Raw genomic sequence first — 24,284 nt, 5'->3', positions numbered from 1 at the left:
TTTACTTCATAGTAACTTCGTGCTAATCTATTTGAAAAAAGTGACCTAGCAATTGAAAACTAGTGATATTGGAGTAATTATTACCTAGATTACATAATACCGTTTTCATAGTTCACTATAGCCATAGACAGTCTCACTACCAGAGTCCATTCCAACTCATATACATTGGGTTGCTAACCAGAAGACCAGCAGTTCAAAAGCACCAGCTGTTCCACAAGAGCAAGATGAGGCTTTCTACTTCGTAAAGACAGCTGTACTTTGTCCTACATGGAGTTGCTGTGAGCCACAAACGTTACAAGACTTTAAAAGGGTCCTCTGTTGTTTTCATATAGTACTTACATCTGCAAGCTGCTAGGTTACCCCAAGGTATAGACAGACCGGAATTAAATAATATAAAAAGTTTATGAGGATTGAAGAGATATGTTTTATTTCTCAAGTGACAAATAACATATGTACAGTTGAATATAAATTAAAGACCTGCTTGTACACCAAAGCCAGGTCCCTTCGGTGGTTCAGTCAAAGTGGTAAGACCACCAGCTGGCTCACAAGAGAAGCGTCCATTCCTGAAATGAAATGTAATAGTTTATTTACCAGAAACTTTATCAACTAACATTGAACAATTTTTACTTAGCAAAAATATAATTATCATTTCATAACAACTCAGGGTAACTATTTTTTCCCTATAACTAGTATGGATTACTTAACTTAAAACATTTCAACTGCTACTAGATTTTATCTTCCTAAAGTTAAATATGAAAAAAAGGCATATGAATACTTACCAGGAACATGAAAAATGTAAAATAAAGTTACAATTAATAGTTCTCATTTATTAAACAATGTACAAAACAAGTTCACTTTATCCTTACAATAATGCTCTAAGAAACGTGATATTGGCCTTATTTTACAGATACGGTGATCAAAGTAGGCTTAGAGCTAAGAGCAATGGGAAAAAATGTTCTCATTAACCTAGAACACTACATTAAATCTTTGTATATTCTATTTTATTGAAATTGAGATATGTCTCCGTGAACATAAGGGAATACACACCTTTTTAGTTCAATTTTGTATACTGTATCTGGAAATCAATGAACTGGATTCCTTGAAGAATTCAAAGGAGGTCTCTTTAGAAAGTCCAAGTTTTTCTTTATGGTTTTTAAATTTTAACAAATTTAGTGGTGTTAAGTTCTACCACTACCCCATCCAAAAAACAAACAAAAAATCCTTCAGTTCAGAGTGACTACCACAAGCACGAAAAAAGTAAACCAAGAACAGGTCCCAGTGAGGAAATAACGAGGAAATGCCACAGAGAAGTCACAAGAGACTTTTCTTAGGGAAGATTGCTCAATTTCTGACCTATAAGACCTGTGTTGCTGAACACTATTTCCTATCATTTTTACCCCTCCTACTCCTTGGTTTGATTAGTTTCACTTGTCCCTGCCACAGATTTCAGCTAAAGAATGTATTGTTTGTATTTTTTACCCCTCCTGCTTTGCCCTTTACATTCTGCCATCAATCCTGTAAACCTGTTCTATTGAGGAATAACAAATCACTTTTGAGAGGGCAGGAGGGTGGCACCACTTAATAATTTATGATAGGGTAAGTCAAGGAGTATTGCTTCTAGAATTCCAGTATATGAGTACCCGAATTTATTCCAAAAGAAGGCAGGTTTAAACATGTCTCCATAATCACTGGACGGCTGCAAACAAGTTCTCTCAGCAAAATACTTGTCTTAGCCTCATTAGGGTGCCTTAAAAAAATACCTTTGTGCCATCTAAAAAAACTATTTTGCCAGGTCTGAGCTGATATCAAAATTTTAACAAAACCTGTCAACTTCCTAAATCACTGAAGCATTGAAACAAGTACTTGGGAATGTCCCAAATAAACCAACAGGCCAAGTTTTAAAAGAAAATTAGGGAGATTCAAACATGAGCCAAGAGAAAGAAGACTGTCAATCTTGATGAACAGAGAAACTGACAGAAGTCCAGAAATTGGAGGAAGTCAATTATGGAATTAATTATCCTTAATGAGCTACAGTTACTCAAGTTGAAAATATAAAAAAAGCATTTCTGTGCCAAAAAGTACTGAGAGAAAATCAGCTAGTCCAAAGAGCTTAATCACTCCATTCCATCAGCCTGTATCAGCAAAATCAAAGCGAAGGAAGGCAATTTTACAGAACAAATCACCACCAGGGATGAGCCATAGGGAAGAGCTGCCTTCTCAATATTGATGTTAATTACGTGTATGAAGCAAAACTCTGGGGACCTTCAATTACAGGTGTATCATAAATTGAGAAGAAATAGCTGGAAAATTTTATTAATAAGCAGAATATGAAATCTAAGAAAATTGGAAGTCATCAAAAATGAAATGGAGCAAATAAAAATCAATATCCTAGGCGGAGGAGCTTGAGTGGACTGGTAATAGCCATTCTGAATCAGACTATCGTAGGACCTCGTAGGTGGGGAATGACAAATGGAAGAGAGGAATGGTGGTGCCTTCATTGTCAAACATAGTACTTTAAGATCTGTCCTGAAGTACTGTGCTATCAGTGATAGGTTCTTTCTAAAAAGGAAGATTGGTAAATAAGATTTTTCCAATTTTATGTACCACTCACTAATACCAAAGATGAAGAAATCAAAAAATTTTACTTCTTTAGTTTGAAATCGATCAAATATGCAATCAAGATGCACTGATTAGTTATTGATTAGAATGTGAAATGTTGGAACAAAAATGAAAGGTAGTTGGGGAAAAAATGAGGAGCTGATACCAAGGGCTCAAGCAGAAAGCAAATGTTTTGAGAATGATGGCAACAAATGTACAAATGTGTTTGACACAATGGATGTATGTATGGATTGTGATAAGAATTGTACAAGCCCTCAATAAAATTATTTTTTTTAATGAAATGTAGTTGGAAAATATGGCCTTAATGATAGAAATTATGCTGGAGATCAAAAGACTTTTGAAAAACCAACAATTCATTGCAAATATTCTTTTCAACATCAAAACAACTGTACACATAGACCTCACCAGATAGAATACATGAGGATCAAATTGTCTACATAAAGAAATGATGGAGAAGGACTTCCAGAAAGATAGCAACTGAGCAACACCTACCAGAGGGACTCTGCAGAAATCAGGCCAGGAGAGTTACTTAGAGGGAAATTCAACACTGCTGGATCGCAGGAGGAGCACCATAAGAGAAGTAGGCACAGATCCACAAGGTTTTGAGGGGCTGGGGGCTTTTGGCTTACCACAGTAGAGGCCGGCTTGATCTTTGCCCTGCCACTGTCTTGACCAGAGCTGAGACCATTTGGAGTCTGAACTGGAGCTTAATCTTAACAAAGCCATAGCTTGCCGCTGCCTCAGGACAGGGATTAAACTCTTGCAGTTCCATGGGCAGGGATCAGGGCTCAGCTACATTGTTACTTTTGTTTCCCACTCTTCTCCCTATCCCCCCACAGTCTGCCAGCTGCGCAGGGGCTTTTTCTCAACAGTCACAGCTTGCTGCTGCCTCGAGGCAGAGACTAAACCCTTGCAGCCCCACGGGCAGGGATCAGGGCTCAGCTACATTGTTACTTTTGTTTCCCTCTCTTCTCCCTATCTCCCCAGTCTCGGGCGGGCTGTGTAGGGGCTTTTTCTCAACAGTCACAGCTTGCCGCTGCCTCTGGGCAGAGATCGGGGCTCAGCTACATTATTACTTTTGTTTCCCTCTCTTCTCTCAACAGTCACAGCTTGCTGCTGCCTCGAGGCAGAGACTAAACCCTTGCAGCTCCACAGGCAGGGATCGGGGCTCAGCTACATTGTTACTTTTGTTTCTTTTTTATCTCCCCACAGTCTCAGTGGGCTTACTTTTTAATTTTTTCCCCTCTTCTTTGTCTCTTTCCTGTTCTATCACACTCCACTGAGGACCTCCAGACCACTCCCATTAGCCTAGGGCATTTACTCCTGCCCCCCACCCAGTTAGGTGAGCTCCATCCACCCTGTGTAGCTATCCGGAGGCTGGGGAAAGCCCAGCCGACCTCCACCAGGGGATAATCCCCTCCACTAGGGGATAATCCGCCAAACTTCTTACCAGGGAATTCCTGATTGTGTGGCTGGGGGAGCTCCTATTTTACCTCTGTTGCCCCATGTGACTGAGGGAATTTCCTCCCGCCTACCATAGTGCCTCACAAGGCCTAAGGCAGCTCGGCCAACACTCCTTATGTTCCAAGCTGCTGTAGGAACCTCTGCCCAATCTCCGCAACACCAAAGCAGGTAACCCACCAGCCTTCTGGGGCACTCCCCTGAGAGGGAAGCCACAGGATAAAGTGGTAGGTTAATTCCATAGTGAAATTAGCTGTAGGCAGTTGGAAGAAGCATTCCTACAAGTCTCCCAGAGAGAGCCAGTGCTCTTCGACTCCCTGGAAAATGGCACCTGGCTCCTCTAAGACAACACAGCGCAAACAGCCATCAGCCTCAACGACCTCAATGAAAAAAACAGGAGAAACAAAAGGCGTCCTGAACATAACGACATGCATAGAAGAAGCAGACATTGAACTGCCACAGAAAGAAATTTCAGAATGCTGCTTGGAGTCATACAGGATATGAAGGAAACAATACAGAAAAAGGATGAAATGACAGATAAAGTCCATACACCAAAGAGAAATACAGGAACTTAGGGAGGAGATAACAAAAACCAGTAGCAGACACACAGACCTCAAGAATCGACTGGAGGAAGCAGGGAATCGCACCAGTGACTTGGAGGACAGCCAAGCAGGCTTTAACAAACGTGAACAAAAATCTAATAAGCTCATCAGAGAAGCTGAAGAAAACCCAAGAGCTATGCCTGATGCTATGAAGCAGAACAACTTTAGAATTATTGGATTATGGGAGGAAGACACAACAAAGAAGTCATCTGCAACAACAGTGAGAGAATTCTTGGGAGGAAAACTTCCCCAGCTTAATGAATGAAAACAAGTCAACCATTCAGGAGGCTGAACACCAGCTAGACTGAATCCCAAGAAGAAGTCACCATGGCATATAATAGTTAAACTATCCAACTTTGAGGAAAAGGAGAAAATCATGAGAGCAGCTAGGGAAAAACAAGCAATCACATATAAACGTTCCCAGAAAGAAATGATGGAGAAGTTCCGTATCATCATGATCAGAAGTTTGCTCATAAGCAAGTTCAAGTTGCAGCAGAAGGAAATTCAAACATGACTACAAGAGCTAAAATAAATCCTCAAAATATGGACCCAGTTGTACTCTGAAACACAGGGTGTTGTGAGTCAGAATGTACTAAATGGAAGCTACTGGTTTTTTGATCTGAAATAAATTAAGTCTTGAAATGCTCTACACTGCTTAGCTCATATTAATAATAATTAGTGTGTAAGTATCACATTTAGAAATTCACTGGTGAAATAAAAAGCTTGCCAAGGAGCATGTAAGAAAATCACTGAAAAACTTACTGAAATTCAATCTGGAAAAAAAGATATGATAAACACAAGATAGCTATTTCAAGTAACTGAAGACCTGTCATTTGGAAGAGGTATTTAAATGATTTTATGTTAGGTCCAAGGTATGAACTGGACCATTAAAAATGGAAATTTAAAAAACAAAAAAAACCCGATGAAAATTAAAGAAGGATACACTTTGGATCCATTTTCTAACATAATAAATAAATTCTATTTATTTAAGCAGGTAGATGATCATCTGATAGGGTTTTAGTAATATGAATTTTTCTTTTTCTTTTTTTTTTAAGTAACTACCCAAGGCTCCTTTCAACTCTTGTGAATTTAGTGTATAAACTTTTCCAAACTGTTTAACATTAAAGACTCATTTAGTTATTACACCTGGGGGGAAGGATTCAAAAGGTAGAGAATGTTTTGAAATTGATTGTGATAGCAATTGTACAATTATGCTTGATGTGATTGAACTATGGAATGGTATGTATCTGTATTAACTCCCAATATAATGGTTCTGAACAAAAATTATTACGTATAAATAAAAGTATACCTTAAAAAAAAAAAAAGTATACCTTGGCCCAGGTTTGGGAATTTTTCCAGCCTTAAGCTCGTCAATTATTTCTTCAATATCCTTAGGTGTCAAATCCTCCTAGGAAAAATAATACAATAATCATGTAAATAGTACTCCCTATGGTTGAAATCTGTATAAAACCCTACTACAGGCTCGTTTGTTCTCTGTAAAAGTTAGCACAGGTGAGTAACTTCTTTAGAATTATACGAAATGCAATATGTCTCTCACTGTAGGTGCATGGAGAGGAGTCCTTTAAAGTGAAAGTATGTAGCATGTGCTAACCTCACAGACAGTGCTCTGTATCAGTGTTGCCCAAAGTGAATGATGCTGTCTATTGTGGGGATGCTGGAACAATCCTAGGGCGCTGCAAAAGCAGATACACACACTTTATCCTGGATTACAGGCTATAGTACAAAAATTTATCAAGTTGCCAGGGGGGTGCTGAAGATTTTTTTTTTTTAAGTTGAAGGAAGGGAAGGAAGGGTAAGTAAGTTTGGGAGCCTTTTGTTTCATGTTCTACTTTGATAAGTAGTGTCTTAAAAGCGTCGAGCTGTCATCTAAGGGGCATGTACGGTCTCCATCCGTAACAAAGAAAAAGGAAGTAAAACCAAGAATTATGGCAACAATCAAAGAACTAATGGACGATGTGAAAAATGATGGCTCAAAGTCCTAGATTGGGGGTCTCAAAAGAGCCCTTTGAGGAGTCAGATACATGAGATCAGAGTATTGGTAAGACTGTGTAGAGTCACGTAACATTCAAAGCAGCACAAGTGGCACATCTTCGAATGGAGCACTGCCATGTTTGAAGCTCTGTTCTAATTGTTATGTCAATTTGCCCTTACTTTGGAATGACGGAACCACCCCTCTTAAAAACACAAATCGAATGCCACTGAGTCCATTCCTGACTCACAGCAATCCTGTAAGGCACCAAAGAACAGCTCCTGTGGGCTTGGGGGCTGGAACTCTCAGCTAGAAAGCCTTCTCTTTCGCCCCCAGAACAGCTGGTTGATGTCCCCCTGCTAGCCTTGCATGGCAGCTCACCATCGGGGCTCTTTTCAAACCAACTCTACTCACGAAAAATTCGTCACGACAATCATCTTTTGCTGCATCATGTCACCTTTTAAAGCTCACTGAAAAGTTCCCAAGCACTTAAGTACAACTAAATGAGAACTCACTCGCCTGTGGTGACCAAACTACAAATTCTTAAAGGCACATCAACAGATTACAGTTTCATAATTTAAAAGCCTGTGTTTGTTTGTTTTTTAAGTATCGTTATTTTCTGAAGTTAAATGCAAAACTGCTTAAAGATAAAAAAATATATTCTGGATATTTATCCTAATCATTTTTTTCTAAATGAACTCAAAAACAACCTACATCTACAGAACTTATTCAAATATTTTAAAGTGCTTTTTGAAAAGCTATCAGACAACTTCAATTTATATTAAGTGGAATACTCACATAGTAGTGGTCGTTTATTTGAACCATTGGTGCATTTACACAGGCACCTAGACATTCTACCTCTATAAGAGTAAACAGTCTATCAGGTGTAGTTTCCCCAACTTTTATTCCTAAAAATACAAATGATCACTGTCAGGATCAGGTTGAACTTTCATACAAAGAATGAAAACAAATAAAACAATGTTCAGATTGTAGATTAATATAAAGTGATTAAGAGAATTAAAAATTTTTTAAAGCTGTGAAATTATACAATAACAATGTATTTAGTAGTTTTAAAGAGTTATTAAAAAGTACATGAAATCGAAAACTAATACTCGGTTATTGTCAGCATCTGTTTTGGGCTGAGAAGCACTCTGAGTAGACTTTGGCTTTCTGTTTGCTATACTTCCATACTGCTTAACTATTTGCACAGACACAGGTATGTTATAGCCAACAACCATAAAACTAAGAGACACCTCCTTGTTTTACTTTACTTAACATAGTCAAAATTCAGCTAACTGCTACTTTTATGGAAAAATGCCATTTTGTAAGTGCTATCATGGTAGCATTTACTTCAATTTCTATTACAGAAATATTCTTGGTATGTACTCCTCTTATTTATTCCACAGATCCTTTGGGAGAATACACAGAACAAAAAGTCACATTTTTATTATGTATTTTTTGCAACTATACAAGAAGTCAAACTTAATTTTCTAAACAACAAAAAAATTTAAACTCCTGGAAACTTTCCAAATATACCTAATGATTGGGAAAAACAGGTTTTCAAACAAAATAATTTGAAAAACTCAGTTCAGAGGCTAAAAACCCAGAAAGAATAAGTACACCACCAACAACTGGAAAAAAAAAAGTTAAGTATAGTAACAAAAATTTACCAGGAAGTACAGATCTGATAAAATAGTTGTTGGAAACTTTAAGTAAAAATGTCAACTCTAGAAAGACAATTTTATTTTTCAGAAAAGTTACCAATATAATGTATCCCATACCAAGCTTTCTTTGAATGGCCTCTAGTATGCTGTCAGAGTCTCGAAGCATGCAGGGTGTAGTAGTGCAGACCTGAATGTGGTACTTTCCAACAGGCTTCCGATTATACATTGTATAAAACGTTGCTACTTCATATACTCTCATTGGGGGTACTTGTAAAACTTCCGCAACCTAAAATATTAAGAAAATTTTAAGCTATAATGTTTATTAATTGAGATTTAGTTAATGTTTTGTAGAATACACTTTTAATATTGTCTCATTTTGGTAAAAACAGAAGTTCTTTTAAAACAGAATATATTACTGTGATATAAGAAAGCTTTACCATTTTGAAAGACACCTTACATTTAACACAGAACCAATTTTACTTCTACCAAAGGATATTCTTTTATTACAACATTATGAGAAATTTCTTCTATGATCATTTTATTTTTTTGTATTTCATAATGTAAATTTTCTAAATGGTAAAAATGTTTGAACCCCAATACATATAACAATTTGTTTTTAAACTCATACTTTTTTTAACAGTCTTGATAGTACTGATGCTATACTGTACATGCAAATGGTATGGAGAGAAAGGGCTGAGAAGCTATATTTGACCATGTTTGTTTACATACTATCTACATTTAAATACATAAACTTAAAACTTCATAAATCTATTTATGGGCCAGACCAAACCAAAATACCACAAACTCACTGGCATAAAGTCAATGCCGAGTCATAGCAGACTTATAGGACAGGGTAGAACTGTCCCCGTGAGTTTCCAAGATTTTAACTGTTTAGGGGAGTAGAAAGCCCCATCTTTCTACTGTGGATTGGCCGGCAGTTTAGAACTGCCCACTTCTTAGATTGTAGCCCAATGCCTAATCACTACACCACCAAGGCTCCATCTATATATGCTTATGTGGGTACATACACAAACACTCCAGCATAATCCAAACACTCCTCCTGTTTCATATCGCAAAATTCTTGACAAAAGCTCAATCTTACAGTCTAGCACTTTACATCTAATCTAAGCGTCTAAAGAAAATAACTGCTTTGGCATAGGAAAGGACCGGGGAAATTGCTATCATGGCATAGCTTTCTTGCTCAGGGTAAGCCTGGTATGGAAAGCCAGGCTTGCTAACTACCCGATACCAACAAATACATAGTCAATCATGACTACGATCCTGACTGTAACTGCCTAAGCAATCTGACATCAATAGCAGCTTCTGAGTTTTGATGTCTAATATGCCTAAAAATTATACATTTATTTAAGTCCTTATCATGACATAAAAGCTCATGAAATTACATTTGAAAACCTCACTGCCATCGAGTTGATGCCGACTAAGAGTGACCACCCTATAGGACAGAGTAGAACTGCCGCTGTGAGTTTCCGAGATTAACTCTTCATAGGAACAGAAAGTCCCACTTTTCTCCTGTGGAGTGGCTGGTGGTTTCAAACTGCTGACCTCGCATACCGCAGCCCGATGTGTAACCACTGCACCACTACGTCTCCTTGAGATGACAAGTATGCTGAATTCCTCCTTTCAGGAACGCCAAAGAAAATGTATTCTCAAAAGACATCTAATCTTAGCTTACTTGTGAAAGATAAGCAACTGATACTTATTAATTCAGCAATTAAAAACTAGATAGGTACCAAGAATCTAGTGAGCTCTCAAAATATATGTGGAAGCCCCACCATTAGAGATGATAATTTCTGTATCAATTGATATGATCATGTGATTTCCCTTTTTGATCAATATGGTAAGTCACACTGATTAAATTTTGAACACTGAACCAGTATTAAGTCTGATGCCACTGTGTCAATTTCAGGTCACGGCAACGGAATGTGTGTCATAGCAGTACCATACTCCACAGGTGCTGTAATCGCACAGAAATAGAACGTCAGACAGGGCTTTCTGCTGCAGCACTGCTAGGTGAATTCACACTGCTGTTAGTAACCACCCAGGAATCGTGGAGATTTCAAATGTTTTGTTTAGAGTGAGGCTGTGAAAAGGTTCCCACAGGGCTCTGGCACACCGCTCTCTATGCTCAGTGATGGTTCTGAAGGAATAAATGAGCTTTGGGATCTTGTTTTTGTTGTAGGGGTGGAGTCGTTTCTTTTTGGTTTTGTTTTCGTTTTTGGGGGGATGTTAGGAGAGAAACAAATAGTAACATTAAAATAAATCTCATGTGAAGTGGTGAGTCTTTTTTTTCTTTTTCTTTTATTGGGCGCTCTTATAGATATTATAACAATCCACAATTCAATTAGATTAAGCATTGTTGTACAATTGCTGCCACTATCATTTTCAAAATATTTTCTTTCTTCTTAAACTCTTTTATATCAGCTCCCCTTTATCCTCTCCCACCCTTACCCTAGTAGCCCCACAGTAACCCTTAGTATTATAATACATATTATTATTACTTGCTGTACTTACACCATCCAACGTATCTGTTCACTTACAATTGTGTTATTCATTTCTTTTTGGTGGGTTAAACAGTCATCATAGCTATCAGTCCCCCCAAACCCCTTTCTGTACCTCAGAGAATCATTACTCCAATAACTATTTTTCTTTTTTATTAAAAGATCATTTTATTGGGGGCTCTTACAGTTCTTATAACAACTCATAAAACAACTGTATCAAGCATATGTATACATATGTTGCCATCATTCTTTTTAAACATTTACTTTCTATTGAGCCCTTATTATCAGCTCCTTTTTTCCCCTAGCCCCCCACCCTCGTGACCCCTTGCTAAATTATATTATTATTATTTTCATATCTTACAGCGACCACTCTCTCCCTTCCCACATGGTTTGTTGTTTTTCTTGATTATATTCTCTGTATGCTGATTCCTTCCTCCACACACCCAATTCTATAGCTCAGGAAAATCTTTTTTGAAATGTCATCATCTTATTTTCTTACTAATTTTATTTTTCTCCGCTAAGCTTACCACTCGGTACGGCTTCCATAAGGTTTGCATTATTAAGGAACTTCAAAAAGTTCATTATCTTTTCATTCCATTTGCCCACAAACTTTTGGAAGCCCCTTTGTATAAAATTGTGAATAAAACAGAAAGATACCTAAAATTAAGAACTTATACCTAAGCCATTATTTAAAAAGCTATTAGATTAAAAAAAAATTAAGGGGGGTGATTGACAATGTTTTTATTTGGTGGTGGGGTGCTCAAAGAAATGAGCCAGGGCAAAAAAAAAAAAAAAGGAATGAGCCAGGGGCTACAAAAGCTATGGTACAAAAGTCTTTCATTGCCAGGGAATGCTGAGTAATTTACTTTCTGAAAAGGGAGCAGTGGGACAAATACATTTGGGAACCTGTGATCTAGCCTTTGGTTATGACCAAATAAAGTTCAGAAAGGGCTAAGAAAACATACTAAGTGGGAAGTCAGAAGACTTAGATTCATTCTCAACCCCATTACTTACAAATCATAATTTATAAATTGGGAGAGATCTACCTAGATCCAAACCGTCACTTTGCATTTGAACAAGTAAGTCCAGAATATTTAAAACCCACGGCTCAAAAGTATTGTGTAGCATGGCTAGTACTAAGATTCACATCTTTTAGCTCTAAATCAAATATATTTTCCATTATATCATGCAGGCTTATTAGTTGTGTGGCTCTGATAAGAATCAAGTACATGGTACTTAGTAACTATACACTGTGAAATAGTAAAACCTGCAAAAGGTAAAACTTGGGTCAGCCTGTCAGAAAGAAACTCACACATTTCCCAATAAAATACACAAGTGGTAAGATTCCACCCTGTTAAAGGTGGAAAACTTGCAAGACTTGGAAAAACAAAGCTGTCCCACTGGGTTCCGACTCTGATGTGCTCCACTACATAGTATTAATAAACTTTAAATGTGAATAGTTGCAAACACTATTAGAAAACAGTGAGTCTTAAAATATAAATGACCTAAATTTAATATAAAATGGCTCACTCCAAAAAAAAAAAAAAAAAGGCTCACTCCGATTCTAAATTGTTATAATTAAATGGCTTAAATACTGTATTATTATGGATTTGCAAAATTGAATTTAAAAGTTCCCCAAGAAGACAGTGTATGATATACTCGCAGTAGATATTTTTCATTAAAAAAAAAAGACTTAAAGATAAAATTTCAATACATTTTAATAAAGTAGTTGATGTATTAGTAGTAAACAAGTGAAACCTAGTCCCAGGATTAGCATAAGTTACAAGTGCTTACTCTGTCTCAGATGCACTATAAACTTTAAAATACACTACACACATAAAACACTTCAATTTACTCCTCAGAGCAACCCTGCCTGCTAGGTACTAATATCACCTTTATGCTTTCTTGCACATGAAGAAACACGAGCTCCAAGAAAAAGTGAAAAAAGCTTTCCCAATGAACAACCAACCCAAACTTTCTCCCACGGGCTGGCTGGTGGTTTGGAACTGCTCACCTTGTGGTTAGTAGCCCAATGAACGACCACTTCAGTGGGGCGCCTTTGTCAGCACTAACTTAAACTTGTCATGCTTATACCTATCTCCCACTAGCTTGAACAGCTATTTTGGGGAGAGGGGCGGGATGGCTAATTCTGGTGTTTACATATAGCATTAATTTTCAGAGTATCTTGATACCAAATTATACACACTTGTAAACTTTATATTATAGCCATTTATCTTTAAAAGGAAACACAAAAATCCCCTTTCACTGTAATCTATCTACACTATTTCAGTAAGGATAAAAAGTTCTGCCTTTTCAGTTCTCTGCATTACTAAGGGCAACAGCAAAAACAAGACTGTAACTCTTTTATGAAGAAACATAAATTACTAAAGGGCTTCAAACACTTATATTCTGACATTATGATTCATCAGATCGCTACAAAAAGAAATCACCATGTTAAAATCTCTCCTCTTTTCAAGCTAATGCAAAAATTTGATACCTTGTTCATAGCAGAGATGGGCAACCATCCATTCTGTCTCTGAGCTAAATCCAAGACTGGAAGTACAGCTGCTGCTTTATGGCCTTCTGGATAGTTTTTTACAATTCCCTCTATTCTCTGTATTTAAAAAAAAAAATCCATTTTATACATCTGCAAGATACTAATTTACAGGTTAATTATAGTGCTAATTTAAGTCCTACCTTATAGTTTTCTGGTGTGAAATCAAATGGAGTATCTGGGTTATTCTCAGGAGTATCTCTGTGCTATACAAAGGAAAAAAATCTTTCAAAAATATGAATAACTTTGTAAATGTCTTTACTTTAATTTCAACATGAAACATATCAATTTATTCTTCCATCCAAAAGATCTGTTAAACTAATGAATACACATTTGCTGACTGATGGAAGTAGAAGAACAAATTTACTTTAGCAGATTTAAAAGTTGGCTAGTACTAAATGGTAGTTTAAGACCTAAAACACAAGACCCCCCCCCAAAATATATATATATAAAATCTTACTTCATTAAAGAATAGGACTTTGCATGCCTTGTAAAAATTACAACACAATTTTGGTTTGAACATACGTATTTTTTTAAAGAATATATCAGGTTGTCAAAGTTATCTGGGGCTCCAAGAGTCTACGACCCACCACTTTAGGAAAGATACAAAATTAAGGAAAGTACAAAAAGCACCATCACTTCCCCACAAGCTTTCCACAATCATTAACTAGACAACAGCAAGAAGTTGTATTGCTTCTCCTTACAAAGAGCACAGCATCCTGAAACCTGAAAAACTGCATGTCACCGTGAAGAAACAATGAGATTAACAGAGATTAGAACATCTATCAATGCTCTATATGCATGCAGACGGCAGACTGCGACTCAACATTCTGCTTTTTTCAAGTTCATAAACCAAAAGAAGAAAGAAAAACAGAAACTCTGGGAAATGATCTCAAATCTGTAGCCAATGTGCTATGTTTTTAGACAAAAATGATAAAGCATAGAGAAGATATCTACTTCTCCATAGAATGAACCCCACCAATTTTTTTTTTTTTTAAGATTCAGGCTGGAAAAAACTCAGTTTACAAAATTATACCCCTAACCCTAAATATACAAATCACTAAATTGCCTGTAAAATACACTAGATGAATCCCTGAAACAAAATTGTGTCAGAGAAAGAGAAAATATTATCTTATCCTCCCTAGATATAAATAGGAAAAAAAAACTAAAAGCACTATTTACAATGTAATTTTTGAGACTTATCCATTTGAGCTGGGAAGCCAATTAATACAGGAATAAAAAAATGATACCACCAACTGCTTATGTTTTCACTACATTCCTATAATCTACAAACTTTAAATTAGTGCCATTTTACGGCCCTCTTCAACTCTAGCTTCAGAATCTTCAGTGACCTAACATGAATAATTTTTAAGGATCCAAAGTTATGGCTAGATATAAGTTCAGGATTCACAGTAATTTCATCAAAAAGTATTCTAAATTTGTATTTCCATTTGCTTAGGTTCCAATTTATAGTTAACAGGTTCAAACTGAAACCACACATCTTTAAAAAAATTAATATTATTTAAATATCTACAAAGGCCAGTATAAAACAAAGACACTGGTATTTAAGAAAATTTAGATAATAGGTTTACCCAAATTGCCAAGTCTTTTCACTCTAAAGAAATCTAAGTATTATTACTTACCACAAATAAGGCTCCTCCAGCTCCATTTTGCACAGCTGTCTTATGCAAATTCCTTATATGGCGTCCCTAAAAATGAAAAATTTTGTTTTGTAAAACACAAACCTTAATATTTTCATTAAAGAAATATTTTCCAATCCCTCATTAAATACAATAGAATCCATTTAAAAACTAGAATCAACTTACAGAAGTAAATATGGTCTAACACTTTATACTCTGGCCCAACTCTATTTCAAGAGTAGTGTATGGAAATGGAGATCAAAACATGTTTTTATCATGCCTATAAGGTCACATGAAAGATTTGTTGGCATAGTGGTTACACCTTGAGCTGTTATCCGCAAGTGAAATAGACAATGCCTTCCATTCTGTTACAGTATCGGAAACCTCTAGGGGCAGTCCTACCCTGTCCAATAGGGTCTCCATGAGTCAGAAGAGTCAAATATTGACTCAATGGCAGTGACATTTGTTCTTTTACGGTCGCATTAAACAGTCAATGGTAAAACTGAGAGCATAAGCCGCTATCTCCTGAGCTGTATATTACAGTCTTTCTACTACACCGTTAGGCTGCACCTTTCATTAGAACACTTTGTCTTCTGCAGCTGCCCTTTGAAATGTTCTGTTCAGCTCATGTACTTCATTTCTTCCATTTGTTTTAGCTGCTCAGACAATCAGAGCAAGTTTCTGTCTCTTCTGACATCCACTTTGATCTTTTTTCTTATGTATCTTTTAAATGACCTTTTGCCGCCATCATGTGTGTTGCTTTTGATGTCATCCCACAGTTTGTCAGGTATTCTGTCAGAGTCCAATGATTCAGATCTATTCTTGAAATTCAAGAGAGAGACACTCGAGGCCATATTTTGGCTCTCGTAGACTTGTTTTAAATTTTCTTCAATTGCAATCTGAACATATGAACAATCAATGGTCTCTTCCACAGGCAACTCCTGGCCTACTTTTGGCTGAAAACTGAGTTTTTCCAACATCTCTTCCCACAGATGTAGTCAATTTGATCCTTGTGTGAGCCATCTGGCAAAGTTCACATGTACAACTTGCTGATTATGTTGTTGAAGAAAAAGGTACTTATAATGAAGAAGTTGCTGCTCTTGCAAAATTCCATGATGAGATCTTCAGCTTCATTTCTATTACCAACGCTATATTTTCCAACTATTGTTCCTTCCTGTTTCCAATTTTTGCATTCTAATCATTAATAACTATCAAAGCCTCTTGATTGCATGTTTGGTCAATTGCAGACTGAAGAAGTTGATAGAATTCTTCAATTTCTTCATCACTAGCTTTAGTGGTTAATGTACAGATTTGAGTAATTGTATTACTGTAATGAGATTTCCTTGAACACATGTAGATGCAATCTTATCACAGGCAGCGTTGATACATCAAGATAGATCTTGAAATGTTCTTCTGCCCATTGAATGGGATGCCAGTCCTCCTGCATTTGCCATCCCTTGTGCAGTAAAACTTATGATGGTCTGATGCACAATGGCCAAGACTAGTCCGTTTAAACTGACTAATGCCTCAGATAATATTTATGTGTTCCGATTTATTTTCACGACTTACAATTTTCTAGAGTCATACTGAATACAATTCATGTTCTGATTATTAATTGTTTCTTCTCGTTTGTCTCACCAGCAAATGAAGGCCCCACAGGCATTATTCCACCCACACTGTTATGTTCAACTCTCCTTTGTGAGGCAGCTCTTCCTTGGTGGTGGTCTGAGTGCCTTTCAAGCCGAGGCTCATCAGCCAGCACTCTTATCTGACAATGTTCTGCTGCTCTGCATAATGCTTTCAGTATGTCTAAGAAGAGACTGCGCCGAGGAACAGGCTGTCCAATCCTGAGTGATTAGCCGCCTGATGGATAACAGTATGAGTGATGGATTTTCAATTTCAAGGTAATAGAGGAGGAAGGTGCCAGCAGAAAGGTACATCAAGGAGCTCCAACTGTGATGTTGCCTTCTTAGGAAACAAGTGGGCATTCAAGTGTTTATTATATTTTTCAGGTCTTTTTGTGGTTTAATTACAAAATAAACTAAAAAGTGAGGAAGTTTATATCCAAGAAGAAATTCAAGTTTTTAATTTTTACTCAGTTCTTCTCAAATTGCTTCAGGATCAATCTGTGTAGTAAATACAAAGTTATCATTATACCACCCTAATTCATTTTTCTGTAGCATGGACTGAGATATATAAATATAAAAATAAGATAGATTATAATCAATAATACTCAGCGTTAAGCTCTGAAAAAAGTAAACAAATAATTTTACAAACTGAAGTTTGTGACAGCCCTATGTTAAGGAAGTCTACTGGCACCATCCTTGTGTTTCTGTCACATTTTGGTAATTCGCAAAATATTTCAAATGTCTTTAGAATGCTGTTGCACATTTAGAAGGGTACCCATGCCCTGCCAACACATTCATCTAGGCTCATTCTCACTGCCATCGATTCAATTCCAATGCATAGCGACTTTACAGAACAGAATATTACTATCTCTACAGGTTTCCAAGGCTGTAAATCTTCAGGAACAGCCAGCTTCATCCTCATCACTGAGCAGCTAGTGGGTTTGAACCACCAACCTTGCTGTTAGCAGTCCAATGCTTACCTGATAGTGCCATTAGAGCTGTTATATAGTGGGATTGCAAACAATGTCAAGACAAAATTTATATGAATTGCTGAATGGAAAATTAATTTGATATATAAATTTTCACCTAAAACAAAATAAAAATGTTTTAAAATCTACAGTGAAAAGATTAGCTTAAGTTTTTTCAAAATTGAATCATGGGGCTTCAGCTGCTTGCCAGCTTGGACACAAACACTGATTGTTTTAATAAACTAAAGCAGAAAGGCAGATTTGGGAAACAATGAAATGTTACAACAAAATATGAGGTGAAATAAAAAAGAAAGCACTACACAGGCGACTCTCATTAATTTTCTGACTATAATCACCATCCCCAATCATAAGGATAACACTTAAGTTACCTTCCATAAGTGGAGTTATTACCGCAACAGGCAAAATACCAACATAATTCAACTGCTCATCGTCAGAGTATATTTTTATGATGTGTATTTTACCATTTGTATTATTTATGAATATGATGATATATGTATGTGTACAGGCTCATATGGAGTGTCTTATTCCAAAGACAATGAGAAAAATAAGGATTTATAAAGGTATTGATAATAGAAGACAATAAAAACTAAAACTAAAAGAGAGCGATTTGACTTATGTCAGCACCAAATACTTCAAGGATCCCGAGTGGAGCTGTCGGTAAGAAGTTCAAACATACCAGCAGCTCCTCAGGAGAAATATGAGGCTATCTGTTCCCATAAAGACAGACTGGAAACCCTATGTAGCATCGTTAAGTGGGAATCAACTCAATGGCAGTGGGTTTGATTTGTTTATGTTTTTAAAAAATGTATCTATATTTAAACTAATTTGTAATAGCTAGTTAAATGAATAACAAAATATTGGAATTTTTAATCAGTGTCTTTACACTGATTGATGGCCCACTCGGATTCGATTTTACATAAGCAAAAGAGTCTTTCAGAAATAATGTTAAGGGGGAGGAGGGGGGAAAAAAAGAAATAATGTTAAAACTAGATAAAATTTTAACTAGGTTTGAAGAGTAAATTGAGTTTTTGCTCCTTCCCATTACACTCTGAAATGTTAATAGCCTCAGTGAATATCAATGGAAGAGTTTTAGAATTAATAACAATGTCCTCCTATAATGACCATGCTAGGTTATTCTTTCAGCAGAATGCCTCAGATGGGACAAGGACTTACAGCGAGGGGCACAGTGGCAGTAAACCAGAGTGGCTTTATTTTAAGCACTTACTTTTCTTATTTTAAACATATTTAAAATACTTATTTTAAATACAACTTTTTACAGATTCATAATAACCTATGGTTAGTTATTATTTCCATTTAAAGAAACAAGTGATACTTATTAACAGTAGCTTGCCTTACAATGACAGAAACAGATCTTCAGTTCAAGCCCTCTGGATCGAAGTCCTATGCACCTTCTACATCTCTTTTGTGTTTATCATTTGCAGTAGTAACATTAATAAATCCAAGAAAAAAAATTAATTTTCCACCCACTTCACCTACAAAAGGGGAAGGGGGACCTTTAATGAGCTTTGGTGAGTCCGACTGTAGTGGTTACATGTTGGGCTGCTAACCAGCAGTTCAACCGTTTAAACCAGCAGCTGTTCCCAAGGAGAAAAACAGGGCTCTCCAAACTGTCAAGAGTTAAGAGTCTCAGAAACTCACAAGGCAGTTCTACCCTGTCCTGTAGGGTCGATCTATGAGTCAGAACTCCCTCAATGGCAGGGAGTGTGAATTTTGAGTTGTTATTCTTTCCTAGCATTTCTACTGTTGCTCACACAGTAGTATCCAACTGGGCTCACCTTTCAGTTCTATCAGAGTGTACAATGGAAGGGCACATCCAGCTAGAAGCACTTACCAAGGATAAGGGAGCTACAGGACAAAACTAACAAAAGCAGTCACCTAGCGAGCCAAACAAACAAGGCTAGGATCAGGCCACTGAAAACGGCTTTTCCTTCATTTAGGAGCCAACCGAAGCTGCTACCTAACATTTACAGATGGTCCCCAAGGTGTACAATGGACTTTAAAAGTTCATGGGAAAATAGAATTAAAAGATAATGGAATTTTCCTCAAAGTGGGAGATGACACCCCACTGGGGGAGGTGGGGACGGGGACTGGAATGGTTGGTGATTGGAGAGTGGGGGAGAACAGGTTTGCAAAATAGGTACCTACGGTATACTTGATAGTGAATTGAGGACTAGAGTACAAAGTTTTTCATTGCCAAGGGGGTGGCTGAGTTTTTGGGGTTTTTTTCTGAAAAGCGGTAGCACATCAAATAAGTTTGGGAATCTATGTGTTGGGGCAAAGTTAGGCAAAGAAATAAAAAAGTTCCCCAAGAAGATAGTGTCCATGATATTCTCACAGTATGTATTTTCACATTTTTAAAAATGCTTAAAGATAAAAATTCCAATACATTTTAATTAAGTAGTTGATGTATTAATAGTAAACAAGTGAAATCTAATCCCAGGGTGAGCATGATAAATTACAAATGCTTATTCTGTGTCAGATATTGCACAATAAACTTAAAAATATACTACATAGGTAAAAATACTTTAACTCACGTAGCAATCATAGCAATCCTGGCTCTTAGGTATTAATATAACCTTCTATTTTCCTCCAGATGAAGAAACACAAGTTCAAAAGAAAAAGTGAAAAAAGCATTTCCTATACAAGTCAACCCAAACTCACTGCCACCGAGTCGATTCTGACTCATAAGGACCCTGTAGGGAATGCTAGAACTGCTCCCGTGGGTTTCCAAGACTTTAAGAGAGGGTAACACTTTTAAGAGAGGGTAGTCTCTTCTTTCATCCAAGAACTGTGGTTTCAAACTGCTGACCTTGTGGATGCCAATTCAATGCATAACCTCTATGCCACAAAAGTTCCTCCTCCTTAAATGGCCAGAGTCATACATAGGCTTTCCTGAATACTTAGTACAGAAATTTGAGTTTTCTTAAATTTCCAAATAAACTTTAGGAAAGATTTTATAAATGTGTTCCAAGTAAAGAACCATCAATATTTTAAATACAAATGTTCATTCAAATTAAAGAAACACAAGTGCTTTCCCCAAAAACACAATACGAGAATTAGCAAATAAAATGTAGTTAAGTGTAATACAGAAAAGATATACGAACAGCCAAGGAGCATTACAGATTAAAATAACAGAAATTATACTAATGGGTAATTGTAACCAAATTAAAGTATATGGATATAGGCAATGCTCAATTCTTCTAAGAATAGTTCATAGAAATAAAATGCCAACCTGAGGTCCCATCAAGACCTGCTTTGCCAGGCTGCTGGTGCGTACTGTCTGCTGTGTGTACATCTTGATGCCCCACCCTGCTGTCTGCTGCCTATGGGCAGTTTGCCTGTCTCGCCTGAGGGCAGACTCCAAGGTCTGCTTCCTTGATTTTGGACCAGCAGCCCAAGTGAGTTGAAGGACCTTTTAACTGTTTGATGAAAGTGAGTTGAACTGAGCCTTTTGTACTGCTGTGTGGACGATCGGCCATTATATTCCTTCTTGCTGTATAAATCTATCCTTTCATTTATATATAATCATACCTGTCCTGGTTTTGTTTCTTTAGAGAACCCTACCTAACACAGTACCTAACTGTTCCAACTTATGTACAAATTCAATTTAAGAATAGAGTGTATTTGTAAATGGGGACTGCCTGTATTCTTTTTTCTCTAGAATGTATTACTTGTGAAATAAAAAACTAAACTTATTCATCAATTCAACAAATTATACACATACTGCATGCATATCAGGTAATGCTTATAAGAAAGGACAAAAAATAAGTTGTAAGACATGAAACTTAATTAAAAATTCCCACCACTACCTAACGTTACTTTTTCAGTTAAAACTGCTTTTTAATTTAGCCTGATAAATATTCAAGAATACGGAATATACCAGGGGCTGACAAGAGATAGTACAAATCTGTCCAGGAAAAAGGGCAGCCAGAATGTTCCTTAGAGGCAAGGGGATGGCAAGACTTTGTTTCACATCCTTTGGACACGTTAGCAGGAGAGATCAATCACTGGAGAGGAACATCAGGCTTGGCAGAGCCCGTGAAAAAGAAAGGAACCTCGATGAGATGGACTGACACATCAGCTGCCACAACAGGCGCATGTATAGCCACGGTGAGGCTGGCATCTCAGGATCTGCTGTGCTAGGCTCACGCTGAGTTAGAATCGATTCATCAGCCATTACAAAACAAGAATGGATTTATCTTGCTTCCATCCTTTCTACTATAGACAAATTCTGATTTTCACCATCTCTCACCTACGGTTCTGCAAGTCTCTTAACCTTCGACTCCCTGACTCAAGCGCCTATCAAGCCCATCCCATGTCGGTCTCGTCAATAGCAGAAACCTGATCTGTCCCCTTGCTGCTTAAAACTCTTCACTGCCTCTCCGAGAAAGTCGAATTCTTCAGTGTAGCATGTGAGAAGCTCCAATATGTGGCCTCTGCTCACGTCTCTATTTCATCTCAGATACACTTTACCTTAACAGTTAGTGCACTACCTGAAAGAATGTTCTTATTTTAGTTCTTTGGGTAGTCATATCCATTGCAATGGCTATTCAAAAACTCAAGACAAAATTTATGATTAAAGGGTTTATTAAGGAAGTTAACAAATTATAATGCCAGTGAGCAATGCTTAAGGTATTAAAAAGTTTCAAGTCTGCTAAGAAATGCTCAAAGGGGCATACCACTCTGCTGTAAACCTCAACTCAAAGGTGCACAGTTCAAAGCTCCTTGGGTCAGCAAACGCAGCTCTGTGAATTCAGTCCCCAGAGGCACCCCACTCCAGTAAGCCTCAGGCCAACGGCACTGGGCTCCACTGCTGTAAGTCCAATTTCCCCAGCTCAGTGGCCCCGGCACACCACTCTGCAAGTCAGCAGAAAGGCCTGGCAATTTGTTTCTGAAAGATCACAGTATGAAAATCCCTACCCTACAAAGCATGAAGTCACCCTGGTCCCACTAAGAGCAAGTTTTGTTTTGCTTTTTCACGCATGTATCTAATATATTTTACCATTATATCACATCTAAGATCCCTCATCTACACCATGGAGGACATAGGGCCAAACTCATGGGAATACCAATGTCCTATCGAGATGTTGAATGTAAATATTTCACAGTGCTTGGCACATAAAAAGTGGTCAACAAATCTTACTTCCACTGTTCCCTGCGGTCCAGCAGCCCTCCAATAATGATAAACTACAAATCGGAATAGTGCCGTTTTACAAGGCCAAGAAAAGGTGGCGAACCAAACACAAACCGCAGTCCAAACTCGGGTCTTAAGTCTCTACTAAAGTCCCGAATTCAGTCTATCCAAGACACAAGAACTCTATTTCACCTTCTTACGAAGACAAAAATGAAGACTGTAAAAACACACCGAAGGTCAAGTGAAACCCCACCGAGTAGGTTTTCCGAGGCTGATGGGTTTGAACCATCGACCTTGCAGTTAGCAGCCCAGAGCCGAGCACAGCGCTGTGCAATGCTTGCATGCGGTTTTGAAAATGTGTTAAAAAACGAACGTAAGCCCGAGCCTGCAGCCTGGAGAGTGCGCTGGAGCATGCGGCCACCTGTCCACTGCTCTGGATATGCAGGTTGCCTGCTGCTTCTGGGACTGGGGTCGGCCAGACCCCCCGGGGCTCCTCTCGCACCGTTCCTGCACCACACCGGCCAAGCCCCCAGTGTGGCGGGGCGCCCGACCCGGTCCCGGTCTCCCCGGACGACGCTCTCCGTCCGCTGGGGGCAGCGGCGCCAGTCACGGGGACGCGGCGAAGGCCACCGTGCCCTTGCCCTCCCGGCCGGGCCGCGCCGCGCCCAGAACCCTCTGCGCCCAGAACCCAGGGAAGCACGGCCGCGGACAGCACGAGCGCGGCGCGGTCCTTCTTACCCACGGGGCGCCCAGACCGGCGGCTGCCGCCCGGAAGACCGCGGAGAACATGGCGGCCCACGGAGCTCGTCTCTCCCCAAAGCGCTGCCGGAGACTCCGGAGCGAGCTCGGAGCCCACGCACTGCGTGCGCGCTCCCGAGCCCGGCTCCGCCCTCTCGGGGCGGGGCGCCTCGCGCTACCGACCGCAAGAGCGCGCCGGCCGGCGGGAGCGCGCGCGGCCGGCGGGAGCGCGCGGGGAGTGAGCTTCCGCAGGAGGGGGGGCGGAGCGAGACGTGGCCTTGGCCTTGCAAGGCCTGTCGGGGTTAAAGCGCGAGAGGAAGTGTAGGGAGCAAGCCAGAGTGAAGATGCAAAAAACAAAACAAGCCAGCTTTTAGAGATGTGCGCTGACATTTTTAAGGGTGTGACACTTGGAACCTGTTTCCGCGTAAAGGGGAACGGGAAATATAAAGAAAATAAGATGGTTGCGCAGGACTTCTAGCTACGAGTCTCTGTACTTTGGGGCACACTAGAAAATTTCCATAATAGAGTTAAAAAAGAACACATCACTTCGTTACTGATGTTTTCGTGGTCATCTCTGGAAATTCCAAGTATTTGTCCAGTAACTGGTGTTAGGATGCACAGCGCCATTTCCTACTGGGGAGAGTTTACCAGGCATTCCTGCAATTCAAATTTCCCTTCACTGTTTGCTGTTGTCATATCCTGTATCTGGCCCTTGTTTTTTGCCC

The 24,284-nt window shown here is 38.4% G+C and overlaps 1 protein-coding gene across 1 annotated transcript; it reads right to left on the bottom strand.

Moving 5' to 3' along the window:
- Positions 1 to 400: 400 nt before the first annotated feature.
- NDUFV2 (NADH:ubiquinone oxidoreductase core subunit V2) lies at positions 401 to 23,664 on the bottom strand. Its single transcript, XM_004714064.2, has 8 exons — positions 23,560 to 23,664; positions 15,053 to 15,118; positions 13,553 to 13,615; positions 13,353 to 13,469; positions 8,454 to 8,622; positions 7,471 to 7,580; positions 6,014 to 6,090; positions 401 to 563 (listed from the first exon to the last, which is right to left on the bottom strand). Exons 1-8 carry the CDS (start codon positions 23,608 to 23,610, stop codon positions 470 to 472), a joined length of 747 nt encoding a protein of 248 aa, XP_004714121.1. The 5' UTR covers positions 23,611 to 23,664; the 3' UTR covers positions 401 to 469.
- Positions 23,665 to 24,284: the final 620 nt, after the last annotated feature.

This window comes from Echinops telfairi, unplaced genomic scaffold (genome assembly GCF_000313985.2).
Source record: "Echinops telfairi isolate 266 unplaced genomic scaffold, ASM31398v2 ScPeMD7_24;HRSCAF=84, whole genome shotgun sequence".
NCBI lineage: Eukaryota > Metazoa > Chordata > Mammalia > Afrosoricida > Tenrecidae > Echinops > Echinops telfairi.
Note: the sequence above shows the minus strand (reverse complement) of the source record. Positions and strands in the feature narration are given on the sequence as shown.

Excerpts from the sequence above, each read along its gene's own strand:
- NDUFV2 (XM_004714064.2), bottom strand. The coding sequence starts at position 23,610 with ATGTTCTCCGCGGTCTTCCGGGCGGCAGCCGCCGGTCTGGGCGCCCCG. Across the intron at positions 13,616-15,052 it reads CTGGAGGAGCCTTATTTGTG|CACAGAGATACTCCTGAGAA; the intron begins GTAAGTAATAAT and ends TCCTTTGTATAG. Across the intron at positions 564-6,013 it reads ATTCCCAAACCTGGGCCAAG|GAATGGACGCTTCTCTTGTG; the intron begins GTATACTTTTTT and ends ATTTCATTTCAG.